Below are 17,879 nucleotides of genomic sequence, written 5' to 3'. Positions count from 1 at the left end.
AAGAAACATAGCAGCCATAAAAGAAACATAGCAGCCATAAAAGAAACAAAGCAGCCATAAAAGAAACATAGCAGCCATAAAAGAAACATAGCAGCCATAAAAGAAACAAAGCAGCCATAAAAGAAACAAAGCAGCCATAAAAGAAACATAGCAGCCATAAAAGAAACATAGCAGCCATAAAAGAAATATAGCAGCCATAAAAGAAACAAAGCAGCCATAAAAGAAACATAGCAGCCATAAAAGAAACATAGCAGCCATAAAAGAAATATAGCAGCCATAAAAGAAACATAGCAGCCATAAAAGAAACAAAAAAAAAGAAACATAGCAGCCATAAAAGAAACATAGCATCCATAAAGAAACATAGCAGCCATAAAAGAAACATAGCAGCCATAAAAGAAACATAGCAGCCATAAAAGAAACATAGCAGCCATAAAAGAAACATAGCAGCCATAAAAGAAACATAGCAGCCATAAAAGAAACATAGCAGCCATAAAAGAAAGCCACACAACGTTGATACATAGCAGCCATGAGATTTCAAAACATTTAAAACTATGACTACAGAGAGACTGTCAACGAATACAGCAAAGAGCTGCTGTTTTAATGAGTGAGTTCATGTTCAAGTTCTTACTCAACACTGTCGACACTGTATTCAACACTTTTATAAGACAGAAAACGATAAAAGCACACAGATGTAGCTATGCTACGGGTAAATAAATTAAACAAGCTCCAGTAATCTTTTTGAGTGTGACCTGTATTACTTTATTGTATTATAATATATTAAATGGACAGGAATTACACACCTTGTTCAAACCATGATATGGTGCAGCACATGCAGCCTACAAAGTTACAAGTATAGGCTAGCTAATTTGATTTAAATGTTTAATGGGCGGCAGCGTAGCCTAGTGGTTAGAGCGTTGGACAATAACCCGAAGGTTGTGAGTTCAAACCCCCGAGCTGACAAGGTACAAATATGTTGTTTTGCCCCTGAACAGGCAGTTAACCACTGTTTCCAGGCCGTCATTGAAAATAAGAATATGTTCTTAACTGACTTGCCTGGTTAAAAAAAATATTTCCCCTAATGTTATTAGCCTACCACCTCTTTCTCTCTCTAGCGTTGCTCCATTCCTTCCTCACTTTCAACAGTTAAATGAAATAAGTTGTGTTGTCCTTATCTTCATCATTCTAATGATATGCTTGAATAATATAGGACTAGAATGAGATAAAGAAGGCTTTCATGTTCGTTCTGATGTTCGTTCTTCTTTCAAACATTCACCAAACAAGAGCTTGCATCCGTCTTGAAATAGTCTATTGCTATAAAAAATGCACAAAAAAAAAAATCCAGCTTGGAGTTCTAGTCTAGCTTTTCCTGCATGGGACTTAAGAGCTACGGTGCCTATTTTACAGAGAGAGGCCAGCGGAGCACCGGTGCGTATTGCGCAAGAGACAGAGGCTATAAGTTAGAAGCTTATTACTCATAACCCATCATTCATTAGCTAAATATATGGCCAATACTGCATTGAATGTATTACCTGAAATAGGTTCGCTTGGACATCTATATACAGTGGGGCAAAAAAGTATTTAGTCAGCCACCAATTGTGCAAGTTCTCCCACTTAAAAAGATGAGAGAGGTCTGTAATTTTCATCATCATGGATGTGAATGCAACAGAACTGATGTTACAGGCGAAACCCAGATAAAAATCCAACCAGAAAGTGACGCATTTTTTAAAACCGCTGTGAATGAGCTATGAATGAGCTTACGTTTTCCACGTATTCCCCAAGGTGTCTACAGCATTGTGACGTCTTTTTACGCATTTCCATTGAAGAATAGCCGTAAGGGGCCATATATAGCAAGTGGTCACATGGTGTCTCCCGCAGAAAATCTTGCGTAAAATACTGAGGTAGCCATTTTTCCAATCGCTTCTTATGAGAAACCAATTGCCTCGACGGATATATTATCAAATATATATGTTAAAAACACCTTGAGGATGGATCCTAAACAATGTTTGCCGTGTTTCTGACGATATGGAGCAAATTTTGAAAAACGTTCAGCGTTGTAGAGGTAGCATTTTCCGGTCGATTTCTCAGCCAAGCATGATGAACAAACGGGAGCTATTTCGCCTACAAAATAATCTTTTGGAAAAAGGAACATTTGCTGTCTAACTGGGAGTCTCCTGAGTGAAAGCATGAGAAGTTCTTCAAAGGTAAATGAGTTAATTTGGTTGCTTTTCTTATTTTCGTGAAAATGTTGCCTGCTGCCAGCAGAGCCTAGCATAGCATTATGCCATGATAAACTTACACAAATGCTTGTCTAGCGTTGGCTGGAACACATATTTTGAAAATCTGAGATGACAGTGTTGTTAACAAAAGGCTAAGCTTGTGTTTGAATATATTTAATTCATTTCATTTGCGATTTTCATGAATAGGAACATTTTCTAGGGGTATTTATGTCCGCTGCGTTATGCTAATTCGTTTGAGGCTATGATTACGATCCCGGATCCAGGATTGCTCGTCGCAAGAGGTTAAGGAGAACTTTATCTAAAGTTCCATGTATAATAGTCGTATCTTTATCAATGTTAATTATGAGTATTTCTGTAAATTGATGTGGCTCTCTGCAATATCACCGCATGTTTCACAACTACAGTTGTGATGGATCGGTCGGGCTCGGTGTCGACTATAAAGGGTCCAGGCAAATTGGCAAAAGAGGTATTGTAGCCCAAGAGTTAGCTGGTATACATTCGTCGGCTAGCCGGGAGATGGGCCTCGAGGCTAGCTCAAGGCTATCTGGTTCTTGATTTAGGACAGAGGTGTTAGCCAGCAGTAGCCACTTGGTTGTAGCTAGCTAGCTAGCTACGATGATCCGGTGTAATGGTTCAGAGCTTGCGGCAGGAATCCAGTGACGTGGTAGAGAAAAGTAATCCGATATGGTTCGATATGCTCTGGGTTGATATCGCGCTGTGCAGACTTGCAGGTATTGAACAAGCTAAAGCTGGCTGGTGTCCGAGCTAAAGGTGAAGACCACTACCAATGGCTAACAATGACTACTAGATCGTGGCTAGTTAGGTGGCTAGCTGCTGATGGAGATTCCAGTTAAAAAGTATAAAAATAGCAGATCAGTACCACATTGGGGGAGGCAGGTTGCAGGAAAGTATATTTAGTTCTTAGATGGAATGTGAGATTAAAATATATATGAAAAAAAAACTAGAAAGACTTTATACATGGGACAAGACAAACACACGTTCGACTGCTACGCCATCTAGGATTTAACAAGATGTCTAAACATTTTTACATGTCTAAACAAAAGACACCACTTCACCATATGATTGCATGACCCATCAAGATATCCAGGTGATTACGGCCATCTATTGTATTTCATGAACATGTGTACTGTACATGTCTAGACAATAGTGACCCATCCACTTAGCTAGATGTTGCTGGGGGGTGGCTATAGCATTTCCTTCACATGACCCATCAATTTAGTGTGTAAGAATAATCTAAAAATTATCAAAATGTATAACATATTTTTATCTGGACACTTTTTTTTGTGTTTACCAGAGACTTGACCTGCACCATGAACAACAACAACAAGGACTAGATGAAGTGTATTTTTATTGAGTTTTTCACTATTGTAGGCTACTACTTTTAGTTTTGAAATCTTTGGTTGTTTACTAAACTACTTACTCCGTTTAGCATGTCTTCACATTAGAATCCTTAAAGAGACGGGTGAGGCTAAGGCTTAAGAGGGTGTGAACATTTTTTATTTTAATTTTACCAGGCAAGTCAGTTAAGAACAAATTCTTATTTTCAATGACAGCCTATGAACAGTGGGTTAACTGCCTGTTCAGGAGCAGAACGACAGATTTGTACCTTGTCAGCTCGGGGATTCGGTTACAAGTCCAACGCTCTAACGCTCTAACCACTAGGCTACCCAAAGAAGGGTTGTCTAGTAGATGTACAAGGGCCATTTTCTTGAAAGTTGATCAACTTTCAATGCAGAATTACTTTTGCATTGTTCCTCAACTGCAGTGTATGAAATACCATTTTCTAGCTCTGAGTCTCTACTTTTTTCTCATGTAAAAAACACACTGAAATATTTTACAACATAAAACTGAATTGAGGCTGTCGGTCACATTTGGTCTCAATTAAATAAAGGCATTAAATAAACAAATAAAGGATTAGATAAAAACCAATCAAATATGGTCAAAAATCATTTTAGAATGTTCTTTAATCCTGCATACTGTTGTTTGATGTACAAAATGTGTTACATTTAGATCTAACAACTTCTGTGTGCCAAACAGCTACTTCAAGGTAATCCTCCAAGGCAGAACAAACCTTATTAATCACCTTTTTAAAAATCAAATGAAAACAGTAGTTATGTAAATGAGGTCATAATCTGTGTGTATCAAAACGAGTGACTCTAATTGATTCTGGCAGCCTTAAACTATCTGAAATACACAGAAACAACCAATTAATGACAGTTTGATGAGCAGCTGTTTTGTGTCCACAGTGAAGTCAGTCAACAATGGGATCAGTCTGAAAGAGGGGCAGGCTGTGAAGGCTACCGAGGTCAAGAAGGAGAGGAAGGTGGTGAAGAAGTTGTACCCCAACTCAGCTCTGTTTACAACCTGGGGTGATGAGCTCTCAGAGGAGGAGCAGAAAGAGGCAGAAGGGTTGTTTCAGATGTATGGATACAACGCCTTCCTAAGTGACAGACTACCCCTGAACAGGGAAATCCCTGATACTCGCGATCCTAAGTAAATCCTTTTCCTCATCTCTTTGCCACCTCTGCCCAAAAATGATGGATAACTCAAGACTTCTGAATTCTAACCAGTCTGTTCCATAGCGCTCATCCGAGGTCAATTCCTTCTCCAGCCCTTTTAATGCAATTTGATGAATGACACTGAAATGTACTAACTTTAAGAGTGAAACAGCAGCTTTGGTGAAGTGACTGAATGATATGAGGTGGACCAAATGTTTTTGTTGTGTCTGTCAGGTGTGCTAATCACCAGTACCCCCATGACCTGCCCACCATCAGCGTGGTGTTGATCTACTTGGACGAGGCCCTGTCAATCATCAAGAGAGCTGTCCGCAGTATCATAGACAAGACCCCCCAACACCTCCTCAAAAACATCATACTGGTGGATGACCACAGCTCCAATGGTTCGCCTAATTTGTCTATGCCCTCTGCTCTTTGTCTATGCTCTCTAGAAACATTTGAAAGTATATTTGAACTCAACTGTGGCTTTCAACTTTTGTTGTGTACCAATGATTTGCAAGTGTCTGCTTTCCCAGAGGACCTAAAGGAGAAGTTGGATGCCTACATCAGATTCATCGATGAAGAGCGTCCGGGCCTGTTGAAGAGAGTGAGACACCTGGAGCAGCTCGGTCTCACACAGGCCCGCCTCTCAGGGTGGAGGGAAGCTGAAGGAGACGTGGTGGCCATCTTGGATGCCCACATAGAAGTCCACGTGGAATGGTAGTCTGAATGGTTTATATTATAAAGACACTAAGTGATATTTTTTTGTCTCCTTTAACGCAATGTTTTCACTCTGTGTTTCTGTGAACAGGGTGGAGCCTCTGTTAGCGCGGATAAAGGAGGACCGCACGTTGGTGTTGACACCGGTGTTTGACAAAGTCCATTTCGATGACTTGACAGTCACGCGTTATTGGCCGAGTGCAGACGCCTTTGACTGGGCCCTGTGGTGTATGTACGAGTCCTTCAGACCTGAGTGGTATGCCTTAAAAGACGAGACACAGCCAGGAAAGTGAGTTGTTTGTGATTTCATCAACGAAGGAATGTCCTGTTTCACAAGTCTGTTTGAATAGCCGAAATGGAAACCACAGCTTTGGGAGGAAAATCTTACCTAATATTTACACCCGTATTGTTATTTTGCGTTATCTATTCATTAAAATGAATGTCACATCTCCCATTTTAGAAATGACCATGATTTGTTGTGTATGTTTGTCAGGAGCCCCTCCATTATGGGCATACTAGTGGTTGATCGCCTGTTCTTTGGGGAAATTGGTGCTCTGGATGGTGGTATGAAGATCTATGGAGGTGAAAATGTTGAACTGGGCATCCGGGTAAGCCCCTCTGCTACAGTTTATGAATGAATGTTAGAAATCAAAGCAGACTTGTGTTTGCAGAATTGCTTTCTGTTCTTGAGTCGTTCAGTTTGAACAAACAAATCTACGTCCAACATCCAGACACTTCAGTCCATATCTATAGACTCATCCTTGTCTCTTGGTGTTTGGTGTGTCTAGGTGTGGCTGTGTGGTGGAAGTGTCGAGGTCATACCTTGTTCTAAAATAGCCCACATCGAGAGGGCCCATAAACCCTATCTCCCAGACCTGAGCATTACAATGAAGAGGAATGCTCTGAGAGTGGCTGAGGTCTGGATGGATGAATACAAACATAATGTCAACATCGCATGGAACCTCCCACTGAAGGTACTGTACACAACAGACCATTCAAAAAATAGGTTTTGTTCAGCTGCTCCTATGGAATAACAATCATCGCTGTTATGCATGCTTTGTGTTTGAAAATAAGTAGACTAGACAGTCAATATTATAAAAATATTCTATTACTCAATGCCATAATAAAGAACATAGGATCTATGTAAAATGATGGTGGTAAGCCAACATCAAGGATTGCTCACACAGCCTGTGATTCTGAATTAGGAATCTTCCTCTTTCTCACCACAGGATCATGGCATAGACATTGGGGATGTTTCAGAGAGGAAGAAGTTGAGAAAGAGTCTGAACTGCAAACCCTTCCAGTGGTATCTGGACAATGTGTATCCAATGTTAGACCCCCTGGGTGACTTCCTTGGTTATGGAGCTGTGAGTGATGCTAAAATGTTACTGTTGTTTTGGAATTATTTCCTCACCAAGTGTGTTTGGTGCATATAATTACTTCTTCAATTGGATGCAGGGTCATAATTCCAACTCATTATCAGGATAGGAATTTGCACTTTTATAATTGTTTAATCTGTGTCCATAAAATCAACAGCTGGTCAATGACCTGAAGATGGATCTCTGTATAGATCAAGGCCCAGTTCCGGGGAACACACCTATTTTACATGGATGTCATTATTTTGGTCCACAGGTTTGTATAATTAGTGCTTGGTATTTTAGAATGTAGCCAATTGTATAATATGGTCCATCCCATAGCAGAGCCGGGATTCAACCCATACCACAATGCAAAGTACTGTCAATACCAAAGATACAAAAAAGCCTAAATATCTATCCTCTCTGTCCAGAACTGTTATTATCGAGCCAGCGGGGAGATCTACATTGGAGGCATCAAGTCTCACAAGTACAACAGTAATCGCTGTCTGATGGACATTGGCACTCAAACCCCAGGACTGTATGATTGCAAGGAGGCCAAGCAGAAGGGATTCCACATGCTCTGGGAATTTCAACAGGTAAGCACTCCAACATGAAATATAGGGAAATTGATGCTTATAAACTGTTGGAAACATGGGAGATGCCTTTGACTTTAGTGTGATGTTGTACAGTGGAATGTTTGCTGTGTTTTACAGGGAAAATCCATCCAGAACAGACAGACAAAGAGATGTCTGGAGATTGCCCCAGGGGAGGACACTTTCTACCATCTCATCATTCAGGAGTGCAGTGGGCAGCACTGGTTAATACAGAATGTGATAAAAGACAAATATCAGCCCACAGAGAGAAGCACGAGATTGAACTTCACTCTATTTGTCGCCAACCGGTCGATCGCGACTGATCGACAAGGTATTCCTAGACGATCGGCAAACACTTCTGTAAAAAAAAACAGAATAAAGCCTTGTGATCTTATTTTTTTTCCATCTCGGCTGTTGGCGGTAGATGCACCCGTTTCAGCCGCCCTGTGCGCCAGGTAGGCGAGCTGTTGCCATTTTGAACATAGCAGCCATAAAAGAAACATAGCAGCCATAAAAGAAACATAGCAGCCATAAAAGAAACATAGCAGCCATAAAAGAAACATAGCAGCCATAAAAGAAACATAGCAGCCATAAAAGAAACATAGCAGCCATAAAAGAAACATAGCAGCAAAGCATAAAAGAAACATAGCAGCCATAAAAGAAACATAGCAGCCATAAAAGAAACAAAGCAGCCATAAAAGAAACATAAAAGAAACAGCCATAAAAAAAGAAACATAGCAGCCATAAAAGAAACATAGCAGCCATAAAAGAAACAAAGCAGCCATAAAAGAAACATAGCAGCCATAAAGCCATAAAAGAAACATAGCAGCCATAAAAGAAACAAAGCAGCCATAAAAGAAACATATAAACATCCATAAAAGAAACATAGCAGCCATAAAAAGAAACATAGAAACATAGCAGCCATAAAAGAAACATAGCAGCCATAAAAGAAACATAGCAGCCATAAAAGAAATATAGCAGCCATAAAAGAAACATAGCAGCCATAAAAGAAATATAGCAGCCATAAAAGAAACATAGCAGCCATAAAAGAAACATAGCAGACATAAAAGAAAGCCACACAAAGTTGATACTGTGAGATTTCAAAACATTTAAAACTATGAGTAGAAAGAAACTGTCAATGAATACAGCAAATAGCTGCTGTTTTAATGAGTGAGTTCATGTTCATTCAACACTTTTATAAGACAGAAAACGATAAAAGCACACAGATGTAGCTATGCTACGGGTAAATAAATTAAACAAGCTCCAGTAATCTTTTTGAGTGTGACCTGTATTACTTTATTGTATTATAATATATTAAATGGACAGGAATTACACACCTTGTTCAAACCATGATAAAGTTACAAGTATAGGCTAGCTAATTTGATTTAAATGTTTAATATTTCCCCTAATGTTATTAGCCTACCACCTCTTTCTCTCTCTAGCGTTACTCCATTCCTTCCTCTCTTTCAACAGTTAAATTAAATAAGTTGTGTTGTCCTTATCTTCATCATTCTAATGATATGCTTGAATAATATAGGACTAGAATGAGATAAAGAAGGCTTTCACTTCTCTTCATGAGGATTGAATGGTTATGTTTCTGAATAAATCATTGCTATAGCTGAACCGCCATCGCGTGTTCGTTCTTCTTTCAAACATTCACCAAACAAGAGCTTGCATCCCTCTTGAAATAGTCTAAAAAATGCAATTTTTTTTTTTTTTTACAGCTTGGAGTTCTAGTGTAGCTTTTCCTGCATGGGACTTAAGAGCTACGGTGCCTATTTTACAGAGAGAGGCCAGCGGAGCACCGGTGCGTATTGCGCAAGAGACAGAGGCTATAAGTTACATTTACATTTACATTTAAGTCATTTAGCAGACGCTCTTATCCAGAGCGACTTACAAATTGGTGCATTCACCTTATGACATCCAGTGGAACAGCCACTTTACAATAGTGCATCTAAATCTTTTAAGGGGAGGGGGGGTGAGAAGGATTACTTTATCCTATCCTAGGTATTCCTTAAAGAGGTGGGGTTTCAGGTGTCTCCGGAAGGTGGTGATTGACTCCGCTGTCCTGGCGTCGTGAGGGAGTTTGTTCCACCATTGGGGGGCCAGAGCAGCGAACAGTTTTGACTGGGCTGAGCGGGAACTGTACTTCCTCAGTGGTAGGGAGGCGAGCAGGCCAGAGGTGGATGAACGCAGTGCCCTTGTTTGGGTGTAGGGCCTGATCAGAGCCTGGAGGTACTGAGGTGCCGTTCCCCTCACAGCTCCGTAGGCAAGCACCATGGTCTTGTAGCGGATGCGAGCTTCAACTGGAAGCCAGTGGAGAGAGCGGAGGAGCGGGGTGACGTGAGAGAACTTGGGAAGGTTGAACACCAGACGGGCTGCGGCGTTCTGGATGAGTTGTAGGGGTTTAATGGCACAGGCAGGGAGCCCAGCCAACAGCGAGTTGCAGTAATCCAGACGGGAGATGACAAGTGCCTGGATTAGGACCTGCGCCGCTTCCTGTGTGAGGCAGGGTCGTACTCTGCGGATGTTGTAGAGCATGAACCTACAGGAACGGGCCACCGCCTTGATGTTAGTTGAGAACGACAGGGTGTTGTCCAGGATCACGCCAAGGTTCTTAGCGCTCTGGGAGGAGGACACAATGGAGTTGTCAACCGTGATGGCGAGATCATGGAACGGGCAGTCCTTCCCCGGGAGGAAGAGCAGCTCCGTCTTGCCGAGGTTCAGCTTGAGGTGGTGATCCGTCATCCACACTGATATGTCTGCCAGACATGCAGAGATGCGATTCGCCACCTGGTCATCAGAAGGGGGAAAGTTAGAAGCTTATTACACATAACCCATCATTCATTAGCTAAATATATGGCCAATACTGCATTGAATGTATTACCTGAAATAGGTACGCTAGGACATCTATATATAAGCCTGTACAGTGCATTCTGAAAGTATTCAGACCCATTGACTTTTTCCACATTTTGTTATGTTACAGCCTTATTCTAAAATTGATTCAGTTACTTTTTTTCTCCAAATCAATCTACACATAATACACCATAATGACAAAGTGAAAAAAATATTTGTTTACATTTTTGCAAGGAGTCACACCTTTTGATACAAAGAGAGCATTAACTTATTTAAATAGCTTCAGTCACCGTTTTTAGGTGGGGGTTTTGAAGTTGAAAAATAATGTTTTGATAATTTTTTTGTTTTTTGGGTAGATCAGCTATAATATTGCAGATAGATTGTAGCTTCCATCAATGTAATTGCCTGCATGATTTCCAATCCTCCATATATATTTTTTGTAAATATATACTGTATATTAGTAGGCCTGATTACCAACAATGACGAGACAGCCTACAGGGAGAAGGTGAGGACCCTAGTAGTGTGGTGCCAGAAATAGAACCTCTCACGCTCACTCTTTAACCTGAATCTCTCTAGGATTAGAAGAGGCTTGGGGAAAAATGTCCTTCCAAGGTTTTCACAATGTCCACAAATGACTGGTCACCTGCTTTCTCAGGCTGGACCAGGCTACTTAGCAAGCTAAACGTTTTAGCTCCCATCACACTAAGGAATGTTGGCACTTTCGTCTTTAATGCCATTAGCTGTCACAAGAAAATCAAAAACGCTCCATGTAAGCATTTTTTCCAATGTTTCCTCAAAATGACCAAGTGCTTCAATTAGTATTGGAGTCAGGTGAGTTAGCTGGGGATGGGGCAAAACTGTGACACCAATCAGGCCCTCGAGGAACTGCCCACCCCTGAGTTAGAGGCATTTTAGCACCCTTCCATCTTGGTTTTCACATTCGCTAGTAAAATCATTTTACTAGTTTACTTTCACCTTCTGTTTTCACTCTATTTCACTTTATTTACAGTTTTGTCCTTTGGGTTCTTCTACTTGACAGACTTTGATTAAACTGCTGCGGGTTGAAACAAGAGTTAGAACTAAAGGCAAAGTTGGAGCAATAGAGTTGGAGAACAGGGAAAGACCAGATGAACATGCAGCCAAAGAACGAGAATATGCAGCCAGACTACAACAAGAAGAACGTACGCATGCCATTCAGTTAAAAGAGATGGAGCTGGGAGCGCGACAAAGGGAGATAGATCTGGAAGCACTCCGAATCCAGTCAGGCCAACAGAGTTTAATCTTGGTCAGAACAGCCAGCTTGTACCGCATTTCAACGAAAACATAATTTAATATATTTTATCCTGTTTTGAGCGGATTGCCACATCCCTAAAATGTCTGCAAGATTTTTGGTCACTGCTCCTCGGAGGATTTAAAGAATCTCATACTTCGAGAGGAATTTCCTCCACTTCAGTGCCCACCTGGTCTGCACAAGTATGCATGTTTGATTATCTCATTATAGCCTAGTTTTTCATTGTTGAAATATTTTTCAAGACAAAAGACTACAAGGTAAACATTCATGGGCCAGAGGCAAATATATGTGACTGTGCTCACCTTTAATGGGAATATTTAAGATGACTAAAGTTCATATAAATAATTCATATAAATAAAGGTGCAATAAATATGTGACTTGTTTCAGGAAACTAGGTGTATGTCACAGGTCACAACTTCACAGGAGAGGCATTTGAATGTAAAATAAATGTTTTTTTTGATCAAAATGCATTTTTGGCAGAAATGCCTTCTGGAACATGTGAACTTTCCGGTGGAAGCAGAGTATGATAGCTAAGGAGTGCTACATGGCAGACCAACCTCAGGCATTTGATTGCAAATGCAGGGGGAGTCGAGAAGAGAACACAGAAGGCTGTTGTATAAATCACCTGTCACCGGATTACATCTTAAAACTAAGGGGGACATGGCATCCATGACAGAAAGGGAGAAGTGTTCCATGTAAGAGTGTCGAGCTAACTACATTTTCAGATATTTTACATTTCAAATTTTGCCATGAAGTCATTTTCATTGCAAGTTAAAGCGTACTGTGAACTAGCTAGCTAAAGTTAGCTGGTTAGCTCGCTAGCTAACATTACTTGTATGATTAGTGTAGTAATATTATTCGTTTCTCCTAGCCATTTGCATTGCTAGTTGTAGCCTAATGTTAGCTAGCGAGCTAATATTGAACCTAGTCGGTTAACGTTTAAATATCTGTAGAGTCATGCAGGGTGTAACATGAGTTGGGATCATCCTTCATTGCTTGGCTAACTAGCTAGCTTCATGGCTAAACAAAATAATCCACTATGCAAGTAACCATTTCACTGTACCGTTTACACCTTCTGTATCCTGTCATGGCTCCTCCTCTGCAGTGCAGGGGCGGTTCCTCCTGCAGGCAGAGGAGGGTCGTTAGTGATTGGAGTCACCTGGGCTCTAAGTATTTAAACTGTGTCACTAATCACTACTCTCTTTCTGCTCCTCCAGGTATGAACCTGTTTTGTTTGTTCTTTTGTAGTTTTGCATAGTTTTCAGTCAGTCATTCACACACACAGATTCACCCATCCATGCACTTTACACACCTTACATTATGATACTTCCACACCTCATTCATTTTTCTTAGTGAAAAGTTAATAGTTTAACTTAATAAAGAACATGATTTAATTGGCATATACCTGTTGTTCGCGTCCCCTCATTTTTGCCAAAGGCTATGAGCCGGCCTGTGACAAGTGGGGGCTCGTCTGTAAGTTAAAGTTAATTGTACTTTAGTCTTTATTTTAGTTTACTTTAACATTTGGTTATAGTTAAGGTTTTGTCTAGATTGTCTTTGTCTTATTATTGATATGTTTGTTATTTGTAATTTGGCTTATTTGATTATCGTTTTGTAGTCAACTTGGGTTAGTTTAGTTCAGATTGCCAAATTCTTTGTTTGAGGGGATGTTTTGGTTGGGCCAATATTGGAGAGAGCATTGAGAGCCATGTGTTCTTTTGGTTCAGTTAGCTTGGTAGCTAAATTTGGTTAACAATTCACTCTGGGTTTTTCTGGGTTTTGTTCAGGTGGGAGTCCTCTCATGTCAATAGTTGGCTCGTGTTTTAGGTGGCAGTGAACGTGGGTAGAGCATCCCTTTCCCTTACATTGGCTCGGGAGCACCTCTGGTTATGGGGGAAGCCGCCAGTTTCTGGTTGTCTTTTCCACTCCACTGGTTTTGTGTGCATAAAACCCCACCACATGTGACTGCACGAAGACCAGGGCCAGTTAGTTAGTTGGTTTTGGAGGATAGTGGAGTTGGCTCCTGTCCTTGATCCCAGACTGAGTTGTTTTTTTTTAGCATTTGTAATAGTTGTATTGGTTGAGGAAAATGTCTTTCATTCTGAGTAGTTTTGTTCAAGCTCCTTCAGAGGTAGCCTTAAGAGTTGTGTACCAAGGAGCAGTTAATTGAAATTGCTGAACATTATCAGATTGAGATTGTTGATAAAAACATTAAAGAGACTGTTAAAACTAGATTAAAGCAGGGTCTTAAGAGAAATTGGTGTTTTTTGGGGTCAGTCTGCTAGTAGTGAGGGTGCAGGTTCAGTCTAGCCCTTCATTAACTTTTGAGCAGCAAAGGGAGCTGTTGCAGATACAGTTAGAGAGAGAGTGATTTAGAAATGCTAATAGACCAGAAGGACTACCAGTTTGATGTTTCACAGAATCTTCGTTTGATGCCTAAATTTGATGAGTCAGATCCAGACACATACTTTGCTTTATTTGAGCGTATTGCGGAAGCTAGAACTTGGTCAGATATGGACATGACTATGTTACAATGTGTACTTGCAGGTAAAGCACGTGAGGCTTTTACAGCACTGAGTGTAGCTGACAGTAAAGTTTTTGCTAAAGTTAAATCAGCAGTTCTGAAGGTCTACGAGCTTGTGCCAGAGGCATATCGTCAACGTTTTCGTTACAGGAAAAAGTTATTCACAAACCTATTCAGAGTTTGTTCGTGATTTGACTTCTGCATTTAATCGTTGGTGTACAGCTTCTGAAGTAAGGGAAGTCCCCCCTGTATTGGACAAAAATGAATGGCAAGTCATTGGCATCGGACAAACCATATACACATTGGCCAATACCACCCAATTCGGCGTTGATTCATGCAAAGTGTATTGCAAATGCCACATGGCAATTGCCAGTTCTAACACTTTAAAAATTCAACAGGGGGCAAATGCGCTCCACCGGGGTTTTTCATATTGGAAATGTAACCCAAGTCAATGTCCAAAAGTAAAATTTTGAAAAAATGAAATTTTTTTCAAAAACTTATCACCCCTTAAAAAAGTGCTTTCTGGACCGTTTTTCGAAATTCTTTCGATTTTTTGTCAATTACACATGTGTAAGAACTGTATGAATATACTTTTGTCCAATTTTATTATCATATTTTTTTTTTTTTTTTTACATGCGCATAAGGAATATGTTTTGTCCAATTCCAATATGATTTCATAGGAAGTCAAAAGTCAAAAGTCAAAAATGTCAAAATTTTGTAAAAAACTTCACACACCCTTAAAAAAGTGCTTTCTGGACTGTTTTTCGAAATTCTTTCGATTTTTTTTTGTCAATTACACATGTGTAAGAACTGTATGAATATACTTTTGTCCAATTTTTTTATATATTTTTTTAAATTGTGCATAAGGAATTTTTTTGTGGGCCAAATGACATAAGAAATTTGACATGCTCAAAAATCCTGCAGAAATGCAAAATTGACTGGCCTGATGAACTCGGGATGGCCGGGCAGTGATAGTTGTTCCTTTCCATCACTCGTTGTGTTGACTTCATCATGTCCATTTTGTGATGTTTTTTCACTATATAATCATATTGCAAGTGCACGTGCATTTGCAATATGGTTCAATGGACAATTACTATATGAAATTTGACATGCTCAAAAATCCTGCAGAAATGCAAAATTGACTGGCCTGATGAACTCGGGATGGCCGGGCAGTGATAGTTGTACCTTTCCATCACTCGTTGTGTTGATTTCATCATGTCCATTTGTTTATGTTTTCTCACTTTTGCAAAGTCACTGTGCATTTGCAATATGGTTCAATGGGCAGGTACCATCACGAATTTGTCATGCTATAAAAATCCTGCAGGAATGTGAAATTGACTGGCCTGATGAACACAGGATGGCCTGGCAGTGATAGTTGTTCCTTTCCATCACTCGTTGTGTTGATTTAATCATGTCCATTAGGTGATGTTTTTTCACTATAGAATCATATTGCAAATGCACGTGCATTGTTGTGCAACTGATAACCCAAAAATAAAAATATGGTTGTAAATGCATTTACCGGGACGCCTATTGTCCATGCCCGCTATGGGAGTACCCTACTACGGCCCTCTATCTATTGAGTCCGTCCTGAGTGCTTTATGGACTGTTTAAAATATTCTGATGGATACGCATGTTGTGCAACTGGTGATTTATTGAAAATAGGCACCTGGTAACCCCCAAAAATATGCTTGTAAATGCATTTACCGGTCATTCTGATATTAATGCTCGCTATGGGAACACAGGATGGCCGGGCAGTGATAGTTGTACATTTCCATCACTCGTTGTGTTGATTTCATCATGTCCATTAGGTGATGTTTTTACACTATAGAATCATATTGCAAGTGCACGTGCATTTGCAATATGTTTCAATGTGCATTTACCATATGAAATTTGACATGCTCAAAAATGCAAAATTGACTGGTCTGATGAACACAGGATGGCCGAGCAGTGATAGTTGTACATTTCCATCACTCGTTGTGTTGATTTCATCATCTCCGTTAGGTGATGTTTTTCACTATAGAATCATATTGTAAGTGCACGTGCATTTGCAATATGTTTCAATGTGCATTTACCATATGAAATTTAACATGCTCAAAAATGCAAAATTGACTGGTCTGATGAACACAGGATGGCCGAGCAGTGATAGTTGTACATTTCCATCACTCGTTGTGTTGATTTCATCATGTCCATTTGTTTATGTTTTCTCACTTTTGCAAAGTCACTGTGCATTTGCAATATGGTTCAATGGGCAGGTACCATCACGAATTTGTCATGCTATAAAAATCCTGCAGGAATGTGAAATTGACTGGCCCGATGAACTCGGGATGGCTGGGCAGTGATTCTGGTTCATCTCAATGGCTCGTTAGGGTTGATTTCAGAATGTCACTTTTGGTGATGGTACCTCACCGTTTAAACATATTGCTAATGTACAAAAGTCAACTAGCAAGTCAGTGTCCACCAGTCAATTAGATGTCATTCTGACACCAAACTGATACAAATTGACACTAAACCCACTTTTTCCAACCTGTTTAGTAGCCAACTATCACACACTTCAGAGCTGGCCCAAAATTCACAACGCCTTTGGTTCAAACCATAAAAAAACATAAAACATGTAGTTACGTTCTAGCTGCGGGTCCATTTCTTATGTTACGTGTAGGCCTAGCTGAGGCGACCCCGAATCCTAAGTTTCGGCTCGATCGGTCATTTGGTGTCCGAGCAAAACCCTAATTGGTGCTGAAAATCCACTTTTTCCATGACTTGCTACGGGGTCCTTGAATGAGCTATCGGACAGAAACGTTGGGGTCTGTCTATATGGGCCGAGACGGTCGCAATGCACCTAGTCTTGTGTCTCTGAGACATTTCTAAATGTCGCCATTTTCGTAATGGTCAAAATGAATTGAAGTCATTGCAAATGTACGAAGCTGTTTCTCGGTCCGAGAACCGTCTAGAGCCACGTAACTCACCACGCACTATCGACCTGAGGTCTAGAACAGGATTCTAAAGTTTCGGAACTCTAGGTCTGACGGTTCTTTTTTAGCTCGAACAAAGCTATCTATTGGAGGCACTGTCTGTCTCTACAAACCCCAATACGTCCCTCCTTCCAAGTTGTGTGTCTGTGTGATTTAGTTTTCCTTTGAAATTTTATGGGAAAAATGACTGATTTACAGTTCATGGGGGTTGCCTAATCACACATATGAAGTTTTGGACAGATCTGACTTTTTTAACCCCTCGAAACAGCCCCTGAGACACGAATTAAGGCACTTCCGGTTGGCACAGGAAGCTATAAGTCAACACATATCCTCACTGGGCTATGCTTTTACAGAATCCTGTGTTTGAATGCACTATGTCTATCAAACTGCAGGCAGGTAATGGATATACACTTTTAGGGTGATTTTAACCACTTCCGGTTGGTCCAGGAAGCTTAGAATCAACACAGGTAGACCTCATACTGGCCTGATGGACTGTCATCAAAGACAGGTTCATACGGCATTCATAACCCATATAGACTTCAGGTTGAATTTAGGGGTTCAGGCAATGTATTCCTATGGGGAGAGAAGTCAATGCAAACTCTTTGAAGTAAACACCTTCTTTTAACTATTAAGGGTTAATGCCACACGGTCAACGTTAGGCTTGCACGGATCGGAAGGACCTTAGGAACGTACCTGAGGTCGAATTGTGCTTCTCACCCTAACGGTTCTCTCACTGTCACCCAAAAGCAAATGACGTTGTGGGGCAGGCTTCATTTTGGGCCTACTTTTCTAATGGTCGCTGCGCTCAGACCGAGCGA

At 40.4% G+C, this 17,879-nt stretch overlaps 1 protein-coding gene across 1 annotated transcript; it reads left to right on the top strand.

Annotated features, from left to right (window-relative positions):
• Positions 1-4,295: 4,295 nt before the first annotated feature.
• On the top strand, positions 4,296-7,885 carry LOC118382493 (probable polypeptide N-acetylgalactosaminyltransferase 8). The gene is made up of 10 exons (XM_052510034.1): positions 4,296-4,751; positions 4,991-5,157; positions 5,290-5,473; positions 5,565-5,762; positions 5,967-6,081; positions 6,262-6,447; positions 6,703-6,840; positions 7,010-7,105; positions 7,260-7,424; positions 7,542-7,885. The coding sequence occupies exons 1-10, from the start codon at positions 4,480-4,482 to the stop codon at positions 7,878-7,880; spliced, it is 1,860 nt and encodes a 619-aa protein (XP_052365994.1). The 5' UTR covers positions 4,296-4,479; the 3' UTR covers positions 7,881-7,885.
• The last annotated feature ends 9,994 nt before the right edge of the window (positions 7,886-17,879 follow it).

This window comes from Oncorhynchus keta, unplaced genomic scaffold (genome assembly GCF_023373465.1).
Source record: "Oncorhynchus keta strain PuntledgeMale-10-30-2019 unplaced genomic scaffold, Oket_V2 Un_contig_5226_pilon_pilon, whole genome shotgun sequence".
In the NCBI taxonomy this organism is placed as follows: domain Eukaryota; kingdom Metazoa; phylum Chordata; class Actinopteri; order Salmoniformes; family Salmonidae; genus Oncorhynchus; species Oncorhynchus keta.
This window is presented reverse-complemented; position numbering and strand designations above follow the sequence as displayed.

What these genes read in the sequence shown, in the direction of transcription:
- LOC118382493 (XM_052510034.1), top strand. Translation starts at nt 4,480, where the DNA reads ATGAGCAGCTGTTTTGTGTCCACAGTGAAGTCAGTCAACAATGGGATC. An exon ending in GGATGACCACAGCTCCAATG is followed by an intron (nt 5,158 to 5,289) that starts GTTCGCCTAATT and finishes CTGCTTTCCCAG; the next exon opens with AGGACCTAAAGGAGAAGTTG. An exon ending in ATGTTGAACTGGGCATCCGG is followed by an intron (nt 6,082 to 6,261) that starts GTAAGCCCCTCT and finishes TGGTGTGTCTAG; the next exon opens with GTGTGGCTGTGTGGTGGAAG.